This window comes from Heterodontus francisci, chromosome 3, assembly GCF_036365525.1.
Source record: "Heterodontus francisci isolate sHetFra1 chromosome 3, sHetFra1.hap1, whole genome shotgun sequence".
Classification (NCBI taxonomy): domain Eukaryota; kingdom Metazoa; phylum Chordata; class Chondrichthyes; order Heterodontiformes; family Heterodontidae; genus Heterodontus; species Heterodontus francisci.
Genome location: NC_090373.1, coordinates 188,401,907 through 188,420,503, shown reverse-complemented (window position 1 = coordinate 188,420,503; position 18,597 = coordinate 188,401,907). Strand labels below are relative to the sequence as shown.

The window sequence follows — 18,597 nt, the reverse complement described above, 5'->3', positions numbered from 1 at the left end:
TAAACAAAATGGCTGCCGGGTAAGCAACTTATTTACAGTTACACATACTTAAGGTAAAGCAATAGAAAATGCCAAGCACTCCCACATGCTGAACTACTGTTAATGTTATCATGTACAGTAATGAATAAAGGAGGTGTGTATTATCAGTCACTTATACCACCATTATTACTTGTTAACCTCAGTTGGGATTGGAGTAGGGATCATGGATGAGGAAGGAACGAGTGAGGGGTGGAGGCTGGTGCTCTGGGATAGTTGTATGTTCATCCTCTAGGTCCTATCGCTGTTGGTACACGCACAGTAGAAAGAACTGAAACATCACCTCTCTGTTAATGTGAAGTTGAAGGCCATTGCAGCCTGTCAAGTTTTAAGGCAAAATAGTGCCAGCCTATCAGGTGACAACTGGCATTTATGTTGGCAAGAACCAATGGCCAGTTATTCAAGACAAGCAGATGTGTATCTTATTCGACATTATCCCTGCCCATATGATGTAATGACATAGTAATGGAGTTACATAAGCTTTGGGCAATGGGTACTACTTCATGTTGGAATTGATATGGTGTGAAGGGCTTTGGCATATCAATGGGCTGAGCCAGGAAATGGTAGGTTATAGGTACTACCCAGCTGCTGCTGCTGTATCCCCCACCAAATTGTTGGGCTGGTTGGGTGGAAACTACCATTGGCCTCAGTGCCTCAAGTTGAACAAGGGAAATATCAGCCAGGCTCTCTGCGCCTGGCAGCTATTCAGGGACCTCCCAAAGTCATGCATGTGGACCTCAGATGAGGACAGGAACAAGCTTAGCCAGCATGTCCAAATGGTTGAGTGTCTAGATTTCGTGCGATCAGCCACCGAGGCAGGGTCATTTTTGGATGTCTTTCCCTCCCTCCCAGCAATAATTAATGCTCGTGTGGTGCTAGGTTTGACAGTAATGATTTACCTTGGGCGCTCTAGCAGAGACAGACCCCTAGCCCAGCCCCATTGACTTGTTGAAATCAAGCACCATTTTCTCGCGTTCATTATTAGCGTCTGATTAAGCAGTCAAGGTAAGAGGAAGTTACGAGGTAAAGGTTAAGCAGGTTTTCTTTGGAGAGCAGGGGACTGAGAGAACACATAACCTTTCAAGATTGTGAAAGGGGGATTGACAAACCTGACCGTGCAGATTGTTGACTGTGGCAAAAGGTTCAAACACCAAGTTAAAAATTAGCCAGTCAGGAGTAAGAAATGGAATTCAGGCAGAGCCTTTTGAGCTGAGTTACACGCAAGTAAACAGGATAAGTGAGCAATTCCATGCTTTTCTAAAGAGTTTGATGGGCAGGATAGAAGTTTGGGAGATGGCTTTGAGATCGAATAAAAATATAAAATAATGGTTCTGTTGGGCGCAAAAGTTCTAGTTCCCAAAAAAATTTCTGGGTAAACCAAAATCGATAAAGAAATAGAGGCCTTAAATTTTCAGTGAAGATTTATTAGGAGGCCTGGCCAGTGAAGCTGTCTGTCCTGTCTTGTTCAGAGGTGCTGCAGCTAACAAGGCCCATACTGGACCACACTGTGAGTTACAGCATTGGCATAGGACCTTCCATCAACCACAAACACCCCCAGGAATTAGAATAATTAGGATTATTCCAACACCACCCCCCCCCCCCCGCCCTTCTGCTTCGTTCATACCACAAGTTTAAATGTGCCCGTGAGTGCCACGTAAGAGGGCACTTTTATACCACAGCCTGGCACTGTTAAAACTCCTCTCGCCCACTCAGAATGATACCTAAGAGTGGGCAGTTTAATGATAAATATGGTAAGTTTTGTTTGGTTAGGTGGGTGGGTGTTGGGGTTTAGAGAACCTGATGTTAATGTTCCTTTAAACATTTGGTACTGGGGCACACAGCAACCACAACTTCCATTTATACAGTGCCTTTAACATAGGGAAACATCCCAAGGCACTTCACAGGAAAGTTATCAGACACAAACCGACACCATCATGACAATCACTTGTGGAAGGAGATGCAGGTTGTGTTTTTTCAACAAAAAAAGTCACTCGCAAATATAATTCCAAAGGCCTCAGCTATCTGAGGAACAAAGTGCTCTATTGGTTGGGCAAGAGGACAACTGCCAGTCATTTACCAATAACACACACCTCTTTGTATTCCACTACTGTTGTTAGATAATGCCATCTGGCATCATGCCAGCTGAGGGACAAGAAAGGGGGCAGAGATGGGATACGTTAAACAATGCCCATCCCAAGGATTGGATGCCATATTATATAAAAGTTGCTATCCACCACAGAATATCAGGCAAATGAGACATAATAGAAGATCAACAATGTTAATACCTTCTAGTGTAAGACAGCCGACATGCAGACAATACATTTCGGAGTAAACCGAGGCCAGTGCTTCTTATTATATGGGCTTCCTATCTCAATGATAAAGAATGAATTTTCATTCAGGAAACTCATCCTAGATCAAGAAGCTCCAAGCGTTTTGCCCATATGATAAGATATTTATTACATACCCATTTTTATTCAGATACAGGACAGGAGGTTTTGGAGACGAGTAGGAGAGGAAAGAAGGAAAGGAGAGACGAGGGAAGGTTATGTTACTGCTGCATCTATTGTGGGGGTTCTTTTTAAGCACCATTTGATACTGTCTAGGAAAGGTTCCAGGCTGATAGGAGTTGGAGCTGAAATGGAGAGTGAAGAGAGACCAGGTAAAGGTAGTATCTGACTGGAATGAGGACCCAACGGTCCAGGGACCTCTCTTCAAATCTGGCCATGGAAAGAATTTTTAAAGTCCATTTGTTTAGGTATCTCGTGGTTTTAGTTATTGTGTGTTAAATGGCAACAAAGTGAGTTTCTGAACTTAAGCCGCTAACTCGCCTCCCTCTCCTTTCCCCTGACCAGTGCAGGACTTGACAGTAGATGGTGACCCCTAATTACTTGCACCCTCCTGTCCAGTGCAGGACTTGGCAGTGAGCGTTAACTCCTCTTTTCCCTGACCTCTGTCTGGTGCTGGTCTTGCCAGTGTGTGATGACCCCTTACCTTTCCAGCCCCAATATTTGGGTTTCAGAAATTGACCAAAGCCTTACTGAGACTGTAGTGGTCCCGGCAGACAATGGGTATGTAATAAGGTTTAGTCTGACCCACAACAGAACCGACGGTAACAAAGCACACAGCACAGACACTGTAAAAAGTAAATAAAATAAAAAAAAAAGCATGAAGCAAGCTTTTTTCTGACGAACCTGCAACTGCGTTCATTTAACTCAAGCCTCTTTGACTTGCAACGTAAATGTGTGAATTTACACGAACATTTACAGGTCTCTGGATCCTGTATATACAAGTGCTTTCTCTTCTCTGAGCAAGGCTCACAGTGACTGCAAAAAGGTAACAGAAAAGATCTCTAAATCTACGGCACGTCAGCAAAGAAACATTTAGAATTGCAAATCCCACAATCAAGGTGCTCGCTCGTCAGCTCAGCGCAAAACTTGATCTGTCTGCTGTAGTAAGGGGAGGGGGGAAATAGAGAGAAAGGGAGAGATCATTTATGTCTATAATCTTTTCTCTCCTGCAATGCACTTTTTAAAACAAAAACAGATTGTACCAGGTGTGTGCATTTAAAGAGAAAATGCTTGTTGAGCCAAATCACTTCATCCTCATTATCCACACTTCCTTTTCTCTGTCACATTCTGTCTTGCACTGTAGCCTGTCTCTCAGCATCTCTCTTTCTCCATCTGTCTCACTCAGTCTTCCTCTCTCCTGTGCTCTGACTAGGGGGATGGTCTTGTAATCCCATTTACTGCAATTACCCCTTTACGCTGTCAAATTTGCCCCACCCCCACACAAAAACAATAATGCTGTTCATAAGTGATCATGTTTCTGTTGGGAATTAACAATTTCGTGAGGTTTCGCTAAACTCATTAGTCTCTCTTGCACTAACACAACAAGACAAATTCATCATCACAACAAAACTATTAACAAGTTTATACTTTAACAATTCTTGCAATTAAGCAGGCAATGTCTTCTGAATTGCTGAATAATCTTGCAAGTTACAAAAGCCATACATTTCCCCATGTTTTTCCAGTTAAGCTTTGTTGTATTTATTGCATTAAACTGTTGGGGGGAGCCAGTTTGAAAGAATCAAAGTAGCCAAATAGAGGGGAACACTGGCTTTAGACAGTGGCAGGTTATGTACGTATTGGAGAACTGGGGATGAATGAATATTCTGGAATTTCGCTTGGTTACCATATAGGGATGAGGGACGATTATACAGGAAGTTTATCAGGGTGATAGGAGGGTTGAGGGAGAGATTGGGGAAGCTGGGATTGTTCTCCTAAGAGCAGAGAAGGATAAGTAGAGATCTAATAGTGGTATTCAAAATGACAAGGAAGCGGGATAAACTATTTCCTCTGGCAAGTTGGATGGTAACCACAGGTCATAGGTTTAAAATAACTGAGGGGAGAACTAGAGGGGAAATGAAAAGAAATTTCTTCATAGAGAATTGTTAGATCTGGAATGCACTTTTTTTTTTATTCATTTGTGGGAGGTGGGTGTTGCTGGTTAGGCCAGAATTTATTGCCCATCCCTAATTGGCCTTGATACTGAGTGGCTTGCTGGGCCATTTCAGAGGGCAGTTAAGAGTCAACCACATGGCTGTGGGTCTGGAGTCGCAAGTTGGCCAGACCAGGTAAGGACAGCAGATTTCCTTCCCTAAAGGACATTAGTGAACCAGATGGGTTTTTACAACAATCGACAATGGTTTCATGGCCATCATTAGACTAGATCGAATTCCAGAGTTCATGATCAGATAGAAGGAGAATCCTAGGTGAAAAGCTAAGGCTTCGCAATGCAGGAAGACATTGTCAAGTTTGGAAAAGAAGCTACAGAGATATCAAGTAAATCAGGAGGTACTGGTCAGCCAGTGTCAAACTTGAGTCTTAACGCCCTGTAGATTGTTGGGAGATCGGGGGTGGGGATGGTGGGGGGGGGGGGGGAGGTAAGTAGTTCTGCAGTTTTGAGGTCCCTGGAAAGAGGGAAATAGAGGGGTAGGCTGTGCAGAGATGGCTTTGATTTCAAGATAGACTAGTTTCCATTGACTGGTGGGCTTTCTCCCGAACAATGGGAGTGTAGTGGTTATGTTGCTAGACTAGCAATCCAGAGGCCTGCACTCATAATGCAACTAGCATGCGAGTTCAAATTCTACCACCGAAGTTGGAGAACTTGAATTTAGTTTTAAACAAATCTGGAAATAAAATGTGACCATGAAGCTGTTGGATTGTTACAAAAACCTAACTGGTTCAGTAATGTCCTGTAGGGAAGGACATTACCTGGTTTGGCCTGAGACTTTCTAAACAAGATGTCTCCCCTCAGGTCAGTGGTTTTGAAGCTGATTAAAGCACAAGAGAAACAGGTGGACTGAGAAAAAAAAAAAAGTAGGATTGGGAGAGGTAATTCATCCAAGGACCATTCCTTTCAAATCAGCTTCCCAGCCTTGAAATCGGTCCTTAGCTTCGCCCAAAGTGGCAAGCAAGATCAGCAGCTTCATCGGCTGGAAAACGTGGCACGGTCCAGGAGCATTTTCACGATTGTGAAAGACCCAATAAAGACATGAGCCTTTTATAAGATGGGACTAATTTACACTAGTTCTTCCACTGAAAAGGGTTCTTACATCGCACCACCTTTCAATCCATTCTGTGGAAGTTGTGCCCTTAGGATGCACATGGCATAGTGTGGAACATTATTTTCTTAATGCTGCGAGACAGGGAACTGCTAAAGAACAAAAGGATTTCGATGTTTAGGCGTACAAATCATTAAAAACTAGTGCACAGGCACAAAAAGTAATCAAAAAGGCTAATGGAATGTTGACCTTTAACTTCGGGGGGGTGGGGGGTTGGCATTCTAAAGTGAGGGAGTGATGCTTCAGTTGTCAAGTCTTTTTGGGCACCAAACCTCAGGAAAGATGAATTGGCATTGCTGGGGGTAACGGGGGAGTGGGTAAAGTGCAGATTCACAAGAATAATGGGTTTGATTATTATGCAGATGTGACATATTTCTTTGAGTTTACAAGATTGCGGGGTGATCGAACTGAAGTGTTTATAAAGGGTTTATAGGGTAGATAATGGAAAACCATTTCCTTTATTGAAGTATGCGGAATAACGGGACATAATATTAACATTAGAGCCAGGCCATTTAGGAATGAAATAAGTAAGTACTTTTTGACAGAAAAGGAGACCATCGGAGCCCTGAAGATTGAGATTGCTAGATTTCTGTTGGGTAAGGCTATAAAGAGATAAGGGACAAGAGATAAAGGGAGGTAAATAGAGTTGAGGTACAGATCAACCATGAGTTAATTGAATGTTGGAACATCACTGAGGGGCTGACTGGCCTCCTCCTCTTCCTACGTGGTGTGAAGCAGCCTTCTCGTCATATTCCTGAGGTATTTCAGAATCACCAGAAGCCCACAGAATAAAATGAGTAGTCATTATTCAGGAAAAGAAAATCACAACATTAATTTGATTTGACAGACTTATTACTACAGACTAAGCAAAACAAATAGAGCAGAATTGCACATTGAGCCCACCATGTGGCTATTAGCTGGCTACTTTTAAAAGTTCCTTTCAGGTAGTGATTTCTTGTTTTAAAAAAAAAATCTTCACATATTAGCAAGGTCCTCCTTTTAAAATGTTCTGGAGGAGGGGGAGAACAGTTCAGTTTCAGTTTTCTGTATCCTCATTTTGAGCCGGGGGACGATTGCACCCCCATGAAAACAAATAGAAGATTCAAGAAACTGATTGAAGAATTAATTAATTAATTAGCAGCTAAAATGGTGTCAGTGTCAAGCCAGAGTTAAAGAAGCAGTGATGACTGGAGGAGAATCTTTAAGTGTGAGCCAACTTCAAAATGGAAGTGGATTGGTATCCAAAATGGTGGCCTAATGAGGCCTAAGAAATGTTTAAGGGGCTAACCATTTCGGAATAAATTATCACCAATTATATTGGTGGCGTTCTTCAATCGGACAGAAACTACTGAAACATTGCTGATCTAACTAAACATTTTAGTGGCTAAATGCTAACATTATTCTAGTGACAGCAATTTGGGCAATTTCCATCATATTTTTATGAGACGATGAGCAGTAATTCAGAACGATTGGGTGTCTAGTTGATGGGATTCAAGTGGAACCGGGGGATTAGAATTTTCAGCAGGCCGTTGGGACACCAAGCGAAGACAGGCAGCAGGTCGAAGGTGGCTGCCACGGTGACCATTATCGCCAATGACCAGTGGATGTCTCCAACTTGACTACATGAAACTTGAAGTGGAGAAACGAACTGGGTGGTTAGTTATTCTTAGCGCCTTGCCATTGGCCGATGAGCGCTCAGTGTTAGTAGTGGCACCCAGACACAGCAAACCTAGTGAAGGATGCACCGACTAAACGTCACAGCGTGATTAGTAATGATTGATTGTACAAGCCAGCCATGCCTTCCACCATGAGCAGAGATTGTTCACCACTCTGTACAAACCAAGACGGATGAGAATTACTATAAAGTGCAATAAATTTTCATGCCAAATTAAGTTGCAGCTTCCCTCTCCCAGTCACCATTTCCAGTCTCTCCTGACCCTACCCACCTCCATTGGTAGCCTCCCCCCTAGTCCCTTAAAATTAATAATCAGCTCAGAGAATTATTCAGGCCAGGCATGGAACGTTGAATGGGAAAGTGAAGACTGACGTACGGCCTGCATTGTTTCACTCTGTTTTTCTTTTTCCTTCGTTTTTGACCCTTTCCTTTCCCTCTCTTCGGCTTGCTGTGAAAAGAGCACAGGTCTACAGTTTAGCAAAAGATCCCCCGAGGTGACTGGCAGGTGCAGGTGAGGTGCGAGGGGGAGGTCCAGGAAGCAACAGGGGAGGGGCATTGTTGGTGGATTGCGCATTGGAAGTTCAACTAGTCTGTAACTGGACAACCCCCCCAACTGGCGGCAGAGGGACAATGACAGACTGAGCCCGCGGGAGAGAGCGTACGTTTGCCCTGGGTGCGGCTTGCATCTCCTGAGAAGTGGGCGGCATTGCCTCCTTCATTTAGTTTAGTAAACAATTGAAGGATAAATAAATAAATAAACGGCTATAATGATGCTGGTATTAAGCAACCAGTGGCGACTGGAGGAGAAAACGGATTGGCATCCAAAATTGAAGCCCCAGAAAAATGTTCAAATGTTTACCCCTCCCAGACCAAAATAAAAATAAGCTTTCATTCTCCACCTAACTATTTTGATAAGGAAAAGACTGAGAATACAGGCAAGGAAAAGGTACTTGCCTGTAGACAGGAGGACTCAACACAGCGTGAGCCAACTGGACTCCACCTGGGTTACCAAAGAAACAAAGGCAGGAATGCCACTAGGGATCTTACTCATTGCTTTTCTTTAGCAGGGCTCTCTATACCTTTGCTCCCTTTTAGATTACAGTGCAGCACTGAGCTGCACTGTTCAAGGTGCTGTCTTTTGGATGAAACACTAAACCAAGGCCCTGTTCTCTCAAGTGGATGTAAAAGATTCCACGATTTGAAGAGCAGGGGAGTGCTCCCCAGTGTCCCTCACCAATATTTATCCCTCAACCACCATTCAAAAGAGATCATGTGGTCATTTATTTGCAAAATGGCTACATTATTCGTTGCCATGGTGAGATTGGAACTCACGTTCTCTGGATTACTAGTCACATTACACAAGAGCTACACTACTGGACCATATATGTTTCTATTGCAAAATGACCTTTCCTGTGCTATGTTTGGCTAGGTAGTGCTAACTATATTGTTAAACACACAACAGAAATTTCTGTTGTCTCACAATAGAAAGTTAGTTAGTTTTTAACTCTTCCCAGGCAAGAGCCAAATAAGCCAACTGATTTTGGTCAAGAAGCACATGGCATTGATGATGCGTTAAATCCAACAGCCAATTAAATCTCTTTTAGGGGAACGTTAACAGTTAAAGCCTTGTGGGTTCATTTCTAAATGGTCTGCATTGAAGAGGGGTCAACCTTCAAGCCCCCGGGGAAGGGACAGAGGCCAATTTATCCCGATGACATTGTGAGCCTGCAATGAAGGGGCACTTCCCAATTTGGATGACATGCACTACCATATTGTCAGCAGTTTAAATTTTTGGGGCAGAGGGAGTTAGCGAGGACTGGGGGTGGATGGTGGCCTTACACCTTTAGGAATCTCTTGCAGACATTGATAATATTCAATGGAAAAAAATGTCTAACTTGTCAGGGGCCCAATGCACCATAACCATGTTTACTGTCACATTTGAGGGTGGTGTTTAGATAAATGTTGCCAATTAACAGTAAATGAATTCCAACACTCTCCAGCTACAAGGCAAGTCAAAAGCCCATAAAATAGGGTCTCAATGATTCTTTGTTTTGCTTTTTCTTTCAGACTGTGCCCTATTTTGTGACTTTTCTTACCTTTTTTGTGTTTCTTTGCTTTCTTTCTTTGGTCTGTGGGAAGAAACAAAAGCAAAAATACTAAATATCTTGTTTTTGTTGGCACTGGGTGGTACAGTGGGTCACACTGTCCTTTCCCCTCTGGGTCTGGGTGATACAGTGGGTCACACACTGTCCTTTCCCCTCTGGGTCTGGGTGGTACAGTGGGTCACACACTGTCCTTTCCCCTCTGGGACTGGGTGGAAGTCTGGTTTAATGTGGCATCAATTCATAGCCTATAATTCACAGCAAAATATATGAAATTGGCGATCTTTTTTGGAAAGAGGCTGGTGGGAAATGGAACTGCCTGTCCTGGTGCAGCGAGGGACACACCTCTGATGCTGGTGGGAAATGGAACTGCCTGTCCTGGTGCAGCGAGGGACACACCTCTGATGCTGGTGGGAAATGGAACTGCCTGTCCTGGTGCAGCGAGGGACACACCTCTGATGCTGGTGGGAAATGGAACTGCCTGTCCTGGTGCAGCGAGGGACACACCTCTGATACTGGTGGGAAATGGAACTGCCTGTCCTGGTGCAGCGAGGGACACACCTCTGATGCTGGTGGGAAATGGAACTGCCTGTCCTGGTGCAGCGAGGGACACACCTCTGATACTGGTGGGAAATGGAACTGCCTGTCCTGCTGCAGCGAGGGACACACCTCTGATGCTGGTGGGAAATGGAACTGCCTGTCCTGCTGCAGCGAGGGACACACCTCTGATGCTGGTGGGAAATGGAACTGCCTGTCCTGGTGCAGCGAGGGACACACCTCTGATGCTGGTGGGAAATGGAACTGCCTGTCCTGGTGCAGCGAGGGACACACCTCTGATGCTGGTGGGAAATGGAACTGCCTGTCCTGGTGCAGCGAGGGACACACCTCTGATGCTGGTGGGAAGACAGTACAGACGAAGCTCTGAATCCCCCATTTAACTCGTACAGTACTTGATGGGAACAAGGCATGTGCAACAACTGTCACTAGAAAGGCAAACATGGCAGCCATTTTTCCCCAGCCATATCCCAAAGCACAGCAATGAGATAAATGGCCAGAATTTCATTGAGGAAACTCTACAAATAGAGCCATGGGATTACTTGTGTACACCTGAGCAGGGAGTCAATGTTTAATGCCTCACCCAAACGTTGGCCTTTCCATGGGCAACTGAACGATGTAAAATGTTATAAGATTCTCTCACCTGCAGATACATTTACTGTGCTGTACAAAGTGCATCGGTCTTATATGCTCCCCATGGTGGGGCTTGATTTTCATTATCTGAAGGGAGAAATAACAAATGTGCATTAGTATTAGGTTTATAGAGTGACTCCTTCCCCATTAAAATAAATACAGCATCACTTCCTTCCGGTCCTCCTTCAGCCAACATTGATTTATAGGAATGGGAGTATGCTGTATGGACCATTGAGTCGTTGCTGGGGCACAACTGCCTCCCTAATGTGCAGCATCACCATAAGGCCTGTACTAGTTCAACACCTTCCCAGGATAACTGGTGATGGGTAATAGGTATGGCTTTGCCAGCACAGCCCACACCTCGAGGACAGAAGCACAGCATATATTTACCAGCACATGACCAAGTGGCACAGGGTGTCATTGGTTAGGCCCCAGCTGGCGTATTGTGTTCAATGCTGGGCATCACACTTTAGGAAGGATGTCAAGGCCTTGGAGAGGGTGCAGAAGAGATTTACTAGAATGTTACTAGGGATAAAAGGCATCATGTTATGCGTAAGGGACTAGAGAAATTGGCAATGTTCTCCTTGGAGCAGAGCAGATTAGTTTAATAGAGGAGGCTCAAAATGATCAAGGGTTTTTCACAATAGAGTAGAGGAGGAGAAACATTTTCCACTGGCAGGAGGGTAGGTAACCAGAGGACAAGGATTTAAGGTAATTGGCAAAAGAACCAGAGGGGAGATGAGCAGATGTTTTTTTATGCAGTGAATTGTTACAATCCGGAATGCACTGCCTGAAAGAGTGGTGGAAGTAGATTGAATAGTAACTTAAAAAAGGGAATTGAATAAAAGGAAAAAGAAAATTGCAGGGTTGAGTGAAAGAGCAGGGGAGTAATTGGAGAGCTTTTTCAAAGAGCCAGCACAGACATGTGGGGCCAAATGGCCTCCTTTTGTGTTATAAGATTCTCTGCAGTGATTGGAAGCAGGAACCCTGGGTGATTTCCTTTCACTTCCCTCAGCCTAAAGCAGACAAGGTCAATTGTACCACTTCTATTATCACCCAGTGGATGATAGGATTGACTTTCATCGGCTGTTTCCAATAATACAAAACTTTGAAAATACTTCATTGGCTGTCAAGAGCGTTGGGACGTCCTGAGATCTATAAATATATATATATATATATATATATATAGAAAGAGAGCTTCTGTCAAACTTTGAAATCTGAGAGCTCAAACAGAGGGGCAGCCATTTTGTGCTGCTATTAATTGGTGTCGACGGGGTCGTTTGCAGATTGACCCGGAGCCAGAAAGTTACAAACACCTGGCAATCTGCAAACTTCCCTTGCCAACAGCAATTGACCTGCAACTGACCTTGAGCACCTCGGCAGCCGTCTTAAAGCCACATGCTGGATCAGCAGCTCAACATCGCAGCTATACTCCAGGCCCCAGATTAGCTGTGAGCACCGCCACAGGTGGTTTGCAAACATATGCCAAACCATGGGGCAATCATGGTACAAATTATCACAGAGGAGGTGATCAGCTGGCTCAAGTTTCTAGAATATACCTCTCCCTAACTGCACTTCTTCCCACCATTGAACATACCCCAACTCAGTTCAACTTCTCATACAATAGACGGCACCTATGACAGTGTAGCATTCCCTCTGTACTGCACTGAAGTGTCAGCCTAGATGATATGCTCCACCATCTTAATCATTCAATCCCTCCACCACCGACGCACAGTGGCAGCAGTGTGTACCATCTACAAGATGCACTGCAGCAACTCACCAAGGCTCCTTACACAGCACTTCCCAAACCCTCAACCTCTACCCCCTAGAAGGACAAGTGCAGCAGATGCATGGGAACACCACTACCTGCAAGTTCCCCTCCCGGTCACACACCATCCTGACTTGGAACTATATCGCCGTTCCTTCACTGTCGCTGGGTCAAAATCCTGGAACTCCCTTCCTAACAGCACTGTGGGTGTCCCTACCCCACATGGGCTGCAACGGTTCAAGGCAGTGGCTCATTACCACCTTCTCAAGGGCAAGTAGGGATGGGCAATAAATGGCTCGATGTGCCGATGATGCCCAGACCCCAGAATGAATCAACAAAAATGTTGTAGTGGGGTTTAAACCACAATCTCCTCGAACCAGAGACAAAAGTGCTGTCACTGAGCCAAATCTGACTGGAGAGGTTTTGCCTGCTTTACCTCCAAGTACTGAAGCCTGCTTTTACCTCCATCGTAACGTTGTGCACTTCCGTGGGAACGCACTCTAAACTTTCATCGTTGCAGCATCCACCACACCTCATTAAAGGCACACAGGAAGGCTTAAAGATGTACTCCAATTCATCAGGGTGCTCCTGTAAGATGTCTATTAGCGTTTCTATTGGCCTGCAGTAGCTCTTGTTCCACACCTCCATAAACTTTATGACTGAAACAGAAGGAAAAAAGACAATTAATGAAAAATGGAGATTAAAAACTCTACTCAGAGTCATTGAGAGTTTGAAATAAAATTGGAATGTTTCCCTTTTCCTCACACAGGGTTCCCTATGCCCAGTATTATGCTGCTGAGATTGGAGATCCTGGGATCGATGGTCAGGAATGACCAGCTGTCTGTGAGCCCTCAAATGCCAAGGCTGCTCTGGTCCCTTCTCTAAGTAAGTGGCCATTCTCTGCGTGCCAGCCCAGTTAGTATCAGCAGCTTCATCATTAAACCCCATTAAGCCATACTTGTCTTTGAGTGCAGCAGAGGAGGGTGGGGAAGGGGGTAGCTTGTGTCAGGTGGGGTGGAGGCATTAATGGATAGTCCTGTTCACCAATCATCCCTGTGCTCACTGACCAACATTGGATCCTAGTCCAGCAACACCTTAATTTTAAAGTTCTCATCCTTGTCTTTAAATCCTTCCATGGCCTCACCCCTCCATATCTCTAATCTTCCTCAGCCCCACCACCCTCAGATATCTGCGCACCTCCCATTCCAGCCTCTTAAAACACCCCTGATTTTAATCACTCTACCATTGGTGGCCATGCCTTCAGCTACCTGGGCCACAAGCTCTGGAATTCCCTCCCTAAACCTCTCTCTCTTCCTCCTTGAAGACTCTCCTTAAAACCTATCTCTTCGACTAAGCTTTTGGTCACCTGTCCTAATACCTCCAAATATGCCTCGGTGTCAAATTTTGTCTGATAATACTCCCATGAAACGCCTTGGGACATTTTACTGTATTAAAGTTGCTATATAAATACAAGTTGTTGGTGTTGATATAGTGATCATGAGCAGGGACCCTAATCCAGTGTATAATAAGACCCATTGTCTTGCCATTGTCACTGTCTCAATGGAATAAGCAAACTTGACACAGGCTGGGGATCAAACCCTGCTGGTTTGTGTGAGTCAGAACCACAGGGCTGGATTTTCCCAGCCCTGTGGAGACGAGCTTGGAGGTGTGTGGGGGTGGTCAGGAATGCAAAGGGAAGCTGCATCGAGAGAGCTCCCTGACGCAGTCCTAACACTGGGAAGGTTTTCCAGGGGCTGTCGAGGTACTGGATCAGCTACCCACCACATGGAAGTGGACAGACAATTAAAATGATAGAGGCCCCAGTTTAGGGGGTCAGCTCATTCGCCGTAACCTCCTGGCAGTGGGCGGAGGGGATTATCGGAACTGGAGGCTCCATGCCCCAATAATGCACTGGAAAGGCCACACGCACAGTTCAAACATTCCTCCGGAGTGGTTTCCCCTCGGCTTCGAGGTGCCTACCAGCTTCAACTCCCACCACTTTTGACTTTTATGAACACCTCCGAGTGCGCCTCCATGTTGAGGTGTCCTCGCGATCCCTGACCTGCCTAAGCAGTGCCCACTTCTCCCGGTGGGGCTGCCTGGGCTTTAGAGCTGCCAGCCCTCTGATTGGGCCAGCAGCATCAGGGGGCGGTGCCATCTTTAACAGGATGATGAGCACGGAGGCGGCCAATTAGGAGGCCGCTTCCGAAAGATTGCACCAGCCGGTGTGCTACCAGCAAGTGTGCTTGGCCCCAATGTCGGGGTCACAAGGCCCATTCAGGAGGTAGTGAGAAGGCAGTGGGGGAAGTTGAAGGAGGGTCAACTGGTCCAAGATCAGTTCAAAGAGGCCAAGGGCAGGGAAAACTTTGGAAAGGAAAGTCCCTCCAGACATGATGTTACAAATCCCTGGATTAATTTGCACCATTCCTGAGGAATATGGGTTGTTCCCAAAACTGGAATAGTTTCAGGGTGTGATTTCACTTCCTCTGCCACTATTTTCCACACTGTTTGTGTTGACTGCATCTGTCACCACTGTTCAGCTGCGATTGAGGAAGCTGTCTGTCCGACAGTGGTTCTGTTTGACTGGAGACACCTACTTGGTGGCATTGGAGGAGATTAGACAGAGTCGCGTGCATGATAAGAATGTTGATTAGTCTGATAGCGAATGGTTTAATACCAGCCCGTGTCAACTCTCAGGCTCCCGGCCCTTTGTCAAGAGTGTGTGTCCTGTTTGCCGAGGTTATGAGCGAGGTTGGAACACTCAACAGCAAACAGCCTGGTATCTGCTTTTTTGAGAGAGAGTGGGGGAATTACAGAGAGATAAAACTATGCATGATGGAAAGAGCGGCCTTCTTTTATTTTACCTGACACAGTGAAGTTAACCCTCCCTGGGCTTTCTCAGACTCTGGCAGTGCAGACCCAGTTTGTGGTTGTGCTGAGATGCACCCCCTCTGCACCGCAAGGTGGTGCTGCATCACCCGCACATGAGCCCTGGATTCCCCAACCCCACCTCGACAGCTACAACATAATGGCATGGCAGATTAACCCCCAGAGCCGACAGCAACCTTTAACCCTATGCCCCAGAAGCATATACTGATACCACTTGCTGCATTACAACAGTGGCTACACTTAAACAAAAAAAAAAGTATTTCATTGGCTTTAAAGAGCTTTGGGATGCTCTGAGATCATGAAAGGCACATTAAAAATACAAGTCTTTCTTTCTTTAGAGAATATCATGCACTGTATACACATGCAATAGCTTGGGTTATAATAATAAGAACATAACAAATGGGAGCAGGAGTAGGCCATACGGCCCCTCGAACCCACTCTTCCATTTAATAAGATCATGATTGATCTTTGACCTCAACTGCACTTTCCCATCCAATCCTCAGATTCCTCGATTGTCCTGGTCTTAAATTATTGATCCGTTATCTTGAGCCTATGCCCCATGTTCTAGAATCTCAAACCAGGGGAAATAACCTGTCTGCATCTACCCTGTCAAGGTCTCTTGGAATATTGTAAGTTTCAATGAGTTATAGAATACAATGTATGTTTAATTGCACTAGAGATATCTCATGACATCAGACACTTCCACTGGCACCATAAACTACACCTAGAATAGGGCCAAATGGTGTCTTTAGGATCATCATAGAATACCACAGCACAGAAGGAGGCCTTTTGGCCCATCGAATCTGCACCAGCTCCTTTGAAAAGCAATCCATTTAGTCCCACTCGACTGCACTTTCCCCACATCCTCCTTGCATAAAAAATATTTTACTCATCTCACCTCTGGTTCTTAAACCTGTGCCCTCTTGTTATTGACCCTTCAGCCATTGCAAACAGTTCCCCTTTATTTACTCTAACTAAACTCTGTATAATTTTAAACACCTCATTATGATGCTGGCATCCCTCTTTATTGACAATGTACAGGCCACAATTTGGATCCTCCAGATCTTGAGTGGTGGGGGGGGAGGGGGGTGGCAAATGGGAATAACAGCTGCAGAAAATGGTCTTGTGTTATTGATAATCAGCAGACATGGTCAGTTTGGTTTGGATATCGAATAGCTAACTGTTGACGTCACTATGGTATAGCAGTGCCCTCCGCTACAGGTTGTGGTGACAGTGCCATGCACTGCCAGACCTGGCTGGACTAAGGTTACTGCCTGGCTGGGCAACCAGCCTCCCAATGTTACAAGTTGAACAGCTTCCGCCACTACTCCCTGAGTTAATTATTCAATTGAAACCTGAAAATGTTCAACTGGCTGCAAGTGCATTGACCCCTGGCTGACCTCCATGGTTCAGAAGAAGCTGCAATTTCTTTAGTTTGTTATTTGCAGCATTGTGGCGTAAAGGATCAGGATGGGTTACCAGCTGAACACGTTGACCATGCTCTAGAGCAAAGCCATCCGGAGAGCAACAACACGGGAGAGCCACTAGAGTCTGTAAAATTTCAAGTGTGTCACACTCCAGCCACTGTCATGGGTGCAACGTGACCCATTCCTGGGTTATTTTGTCTCTGACTTTATAATTCACGAGCATCTGCTAACATACAGGGAAACAATTACACTGTCATTAACTTCAAGGCATACCTAGAGGGACTAGCCTCTAACTGACTTTGGGATGATGGTACCCACAGCAATCAGATCTTTTGGATCAGAGAGGGACACTGCATCACCTTAGCAGCATGACATTGCATTACATGGGGTTGTTTTATAATCATTCTCGGGATTTGGGCATCACTGGTAAGGCTGACATTTATTGCCCCTCCCTTGCCACCCTGAGAATGTAGTGATAGTGGGGCCATCTTCCTGAATTGCTGTAGTGTTTTTTAGTACAACTATGTCACTTCAGAGGGAAGTTCAGAGTCAACCATGTTGGTGTGCGGACTGGAGTTATAAATAGGAAAGACTGAGTAAGGACAACAGATCTCAGCAGCTGGCACTCTCAGCTTTGAGTCAGAACATTGTCGGTTCATAATCCCACAGCAGATACTTGAGCCCATAATCTAGACCGACACTCCAGTGCAGTACCGAGGGAGGTGCTGCACTGTTGGAGGTGCAGCATTTCAGATGAAACGTTAAATCAAGGCCCCGTCTACCACCTCAGGTGTTCATAAAAGATCGTATGGCACTATTCAAAAGCGATAGGGGTGTTCTTCCTGGTGTTCTGCCCAATATTTATCCCTCAACCAACATCATTAAAACAGATTATCTGATCATTATCCCATTGCTACTTGTGGGATCTTGCTGTACAAAAATTGGGCTCCTGCGTTTCCTACATTACAACAATGACAACACTTTGAATGTACTTCATTGGCTGTAAAGCACTTTGGAATGTCCTGAGGTTGTAAAATGCAAGGTCTTTCATTGTAACCTGTCACACCTGCAGTTGAGTTTTCTTGCACTTGAGAAGCAGCAAACCCTGCCTGCAGCCGATACCCACAGCAATGTTAATGCGCTTTACAGAGGAAATTTACTTTGTCCAACTTTCCATGGACTACCCTAAAGGGGGAATCTGCTGGTATGATCAGAACAGGAGAAGAAACAAGAACTGTGGAAGGATAAGAGTGCTATGCTAGATGATTGTAATGGCAATACTGTCTGAACCAAATCGAGGGATTGGCCTTTGCAATGATGTGTCTGACCTTCAGTATTGTCCTTCAGCTGTTGCAGTTATGTGGCCTGTCCTCAGAATACCAAAGCTCTCAGACACAAACACACAAGCACACACTAGAGGATCTACTTCACTAATTAACAAGTCTTTCAATCTCCCTTTTCTTTTAATCTCCCTCTCTCCCCTCCTCAAGCTACTGACTTTTGCTGGAGGGTTACAGTTCCACGGGCATTTCTGAATCTCCTGCAGGCAGCTGTACCTCGCCTGTGAGTCTAGCCAACAAGCACTGGCTGGCTGCTCGACTGTGGGAGACTTCATGAACGAGCTTCACCCCTTCCCCCAATGCAGTAGGTGGAAAGTTGGGGTGAGACAGACATACAGTCTGGAGAGAGTCAATCTTTGCTGGACTGCCGGCTGATTTGTTTCCTCTTCCCTAGTCTTGGAGCATTGAAATGAACTGTAGAACTTACTCCCCTGAACCTTCCCTTCCTTCTCCCTTGGAGATATATCCCAGCAGACTAAATCAGCATAGGAGTCAGCAGGATTGAACTCAGCTCTTGCGCCGTAACGCTCAGTACCAAGGGCGTCTCCG

The 18,597-nt window shown here is 45.2% G+C and overlaps 1 protein-coding gene across 5 annotated transcripts in view; it reads right to left on the bottom strand.

Moving 5' to 3' along the window:
* vegfab (vascular endothelial growth factor Ab) overlaps positions 1-18,597 on the bottom strand; it is a 36,008-nt gene that overhangs the window by 8,088 nt on the left and 9,323 nt on the right. For 2 of the 5 annotated variants that reach the window (XM_068027910.1, XM_068027911.1), the window contains exons 3-7: positions 12,855-13,051; positions 10,635-10,711; positions 9,431-9,463; positions 7,711-7,782; positions 3,228-3,359 (exon numbers count right to left, since the gene is read on the bottom strand). In XM_068027910.1, the coding sequence (XP_067884011.1) occupies positions 3,228-3,359; positions 7,711-7,782; positions 9,431-9,463; positions 10,635-10,711; positions 12,855-13,051 (511 nt within the window). The remainder of the gene's footprint in view (positions 1-3,227; positions 3,360-7,710; positions 7,783-9,430; positions 9,464-10,634; positions 10,712-12,854; positions 13,052-18,597) is intronic. The other 3 variants (XM_068027913.1, XM_068027912.1, XM_068027914.1) reach the window with 3 other exon arrangements.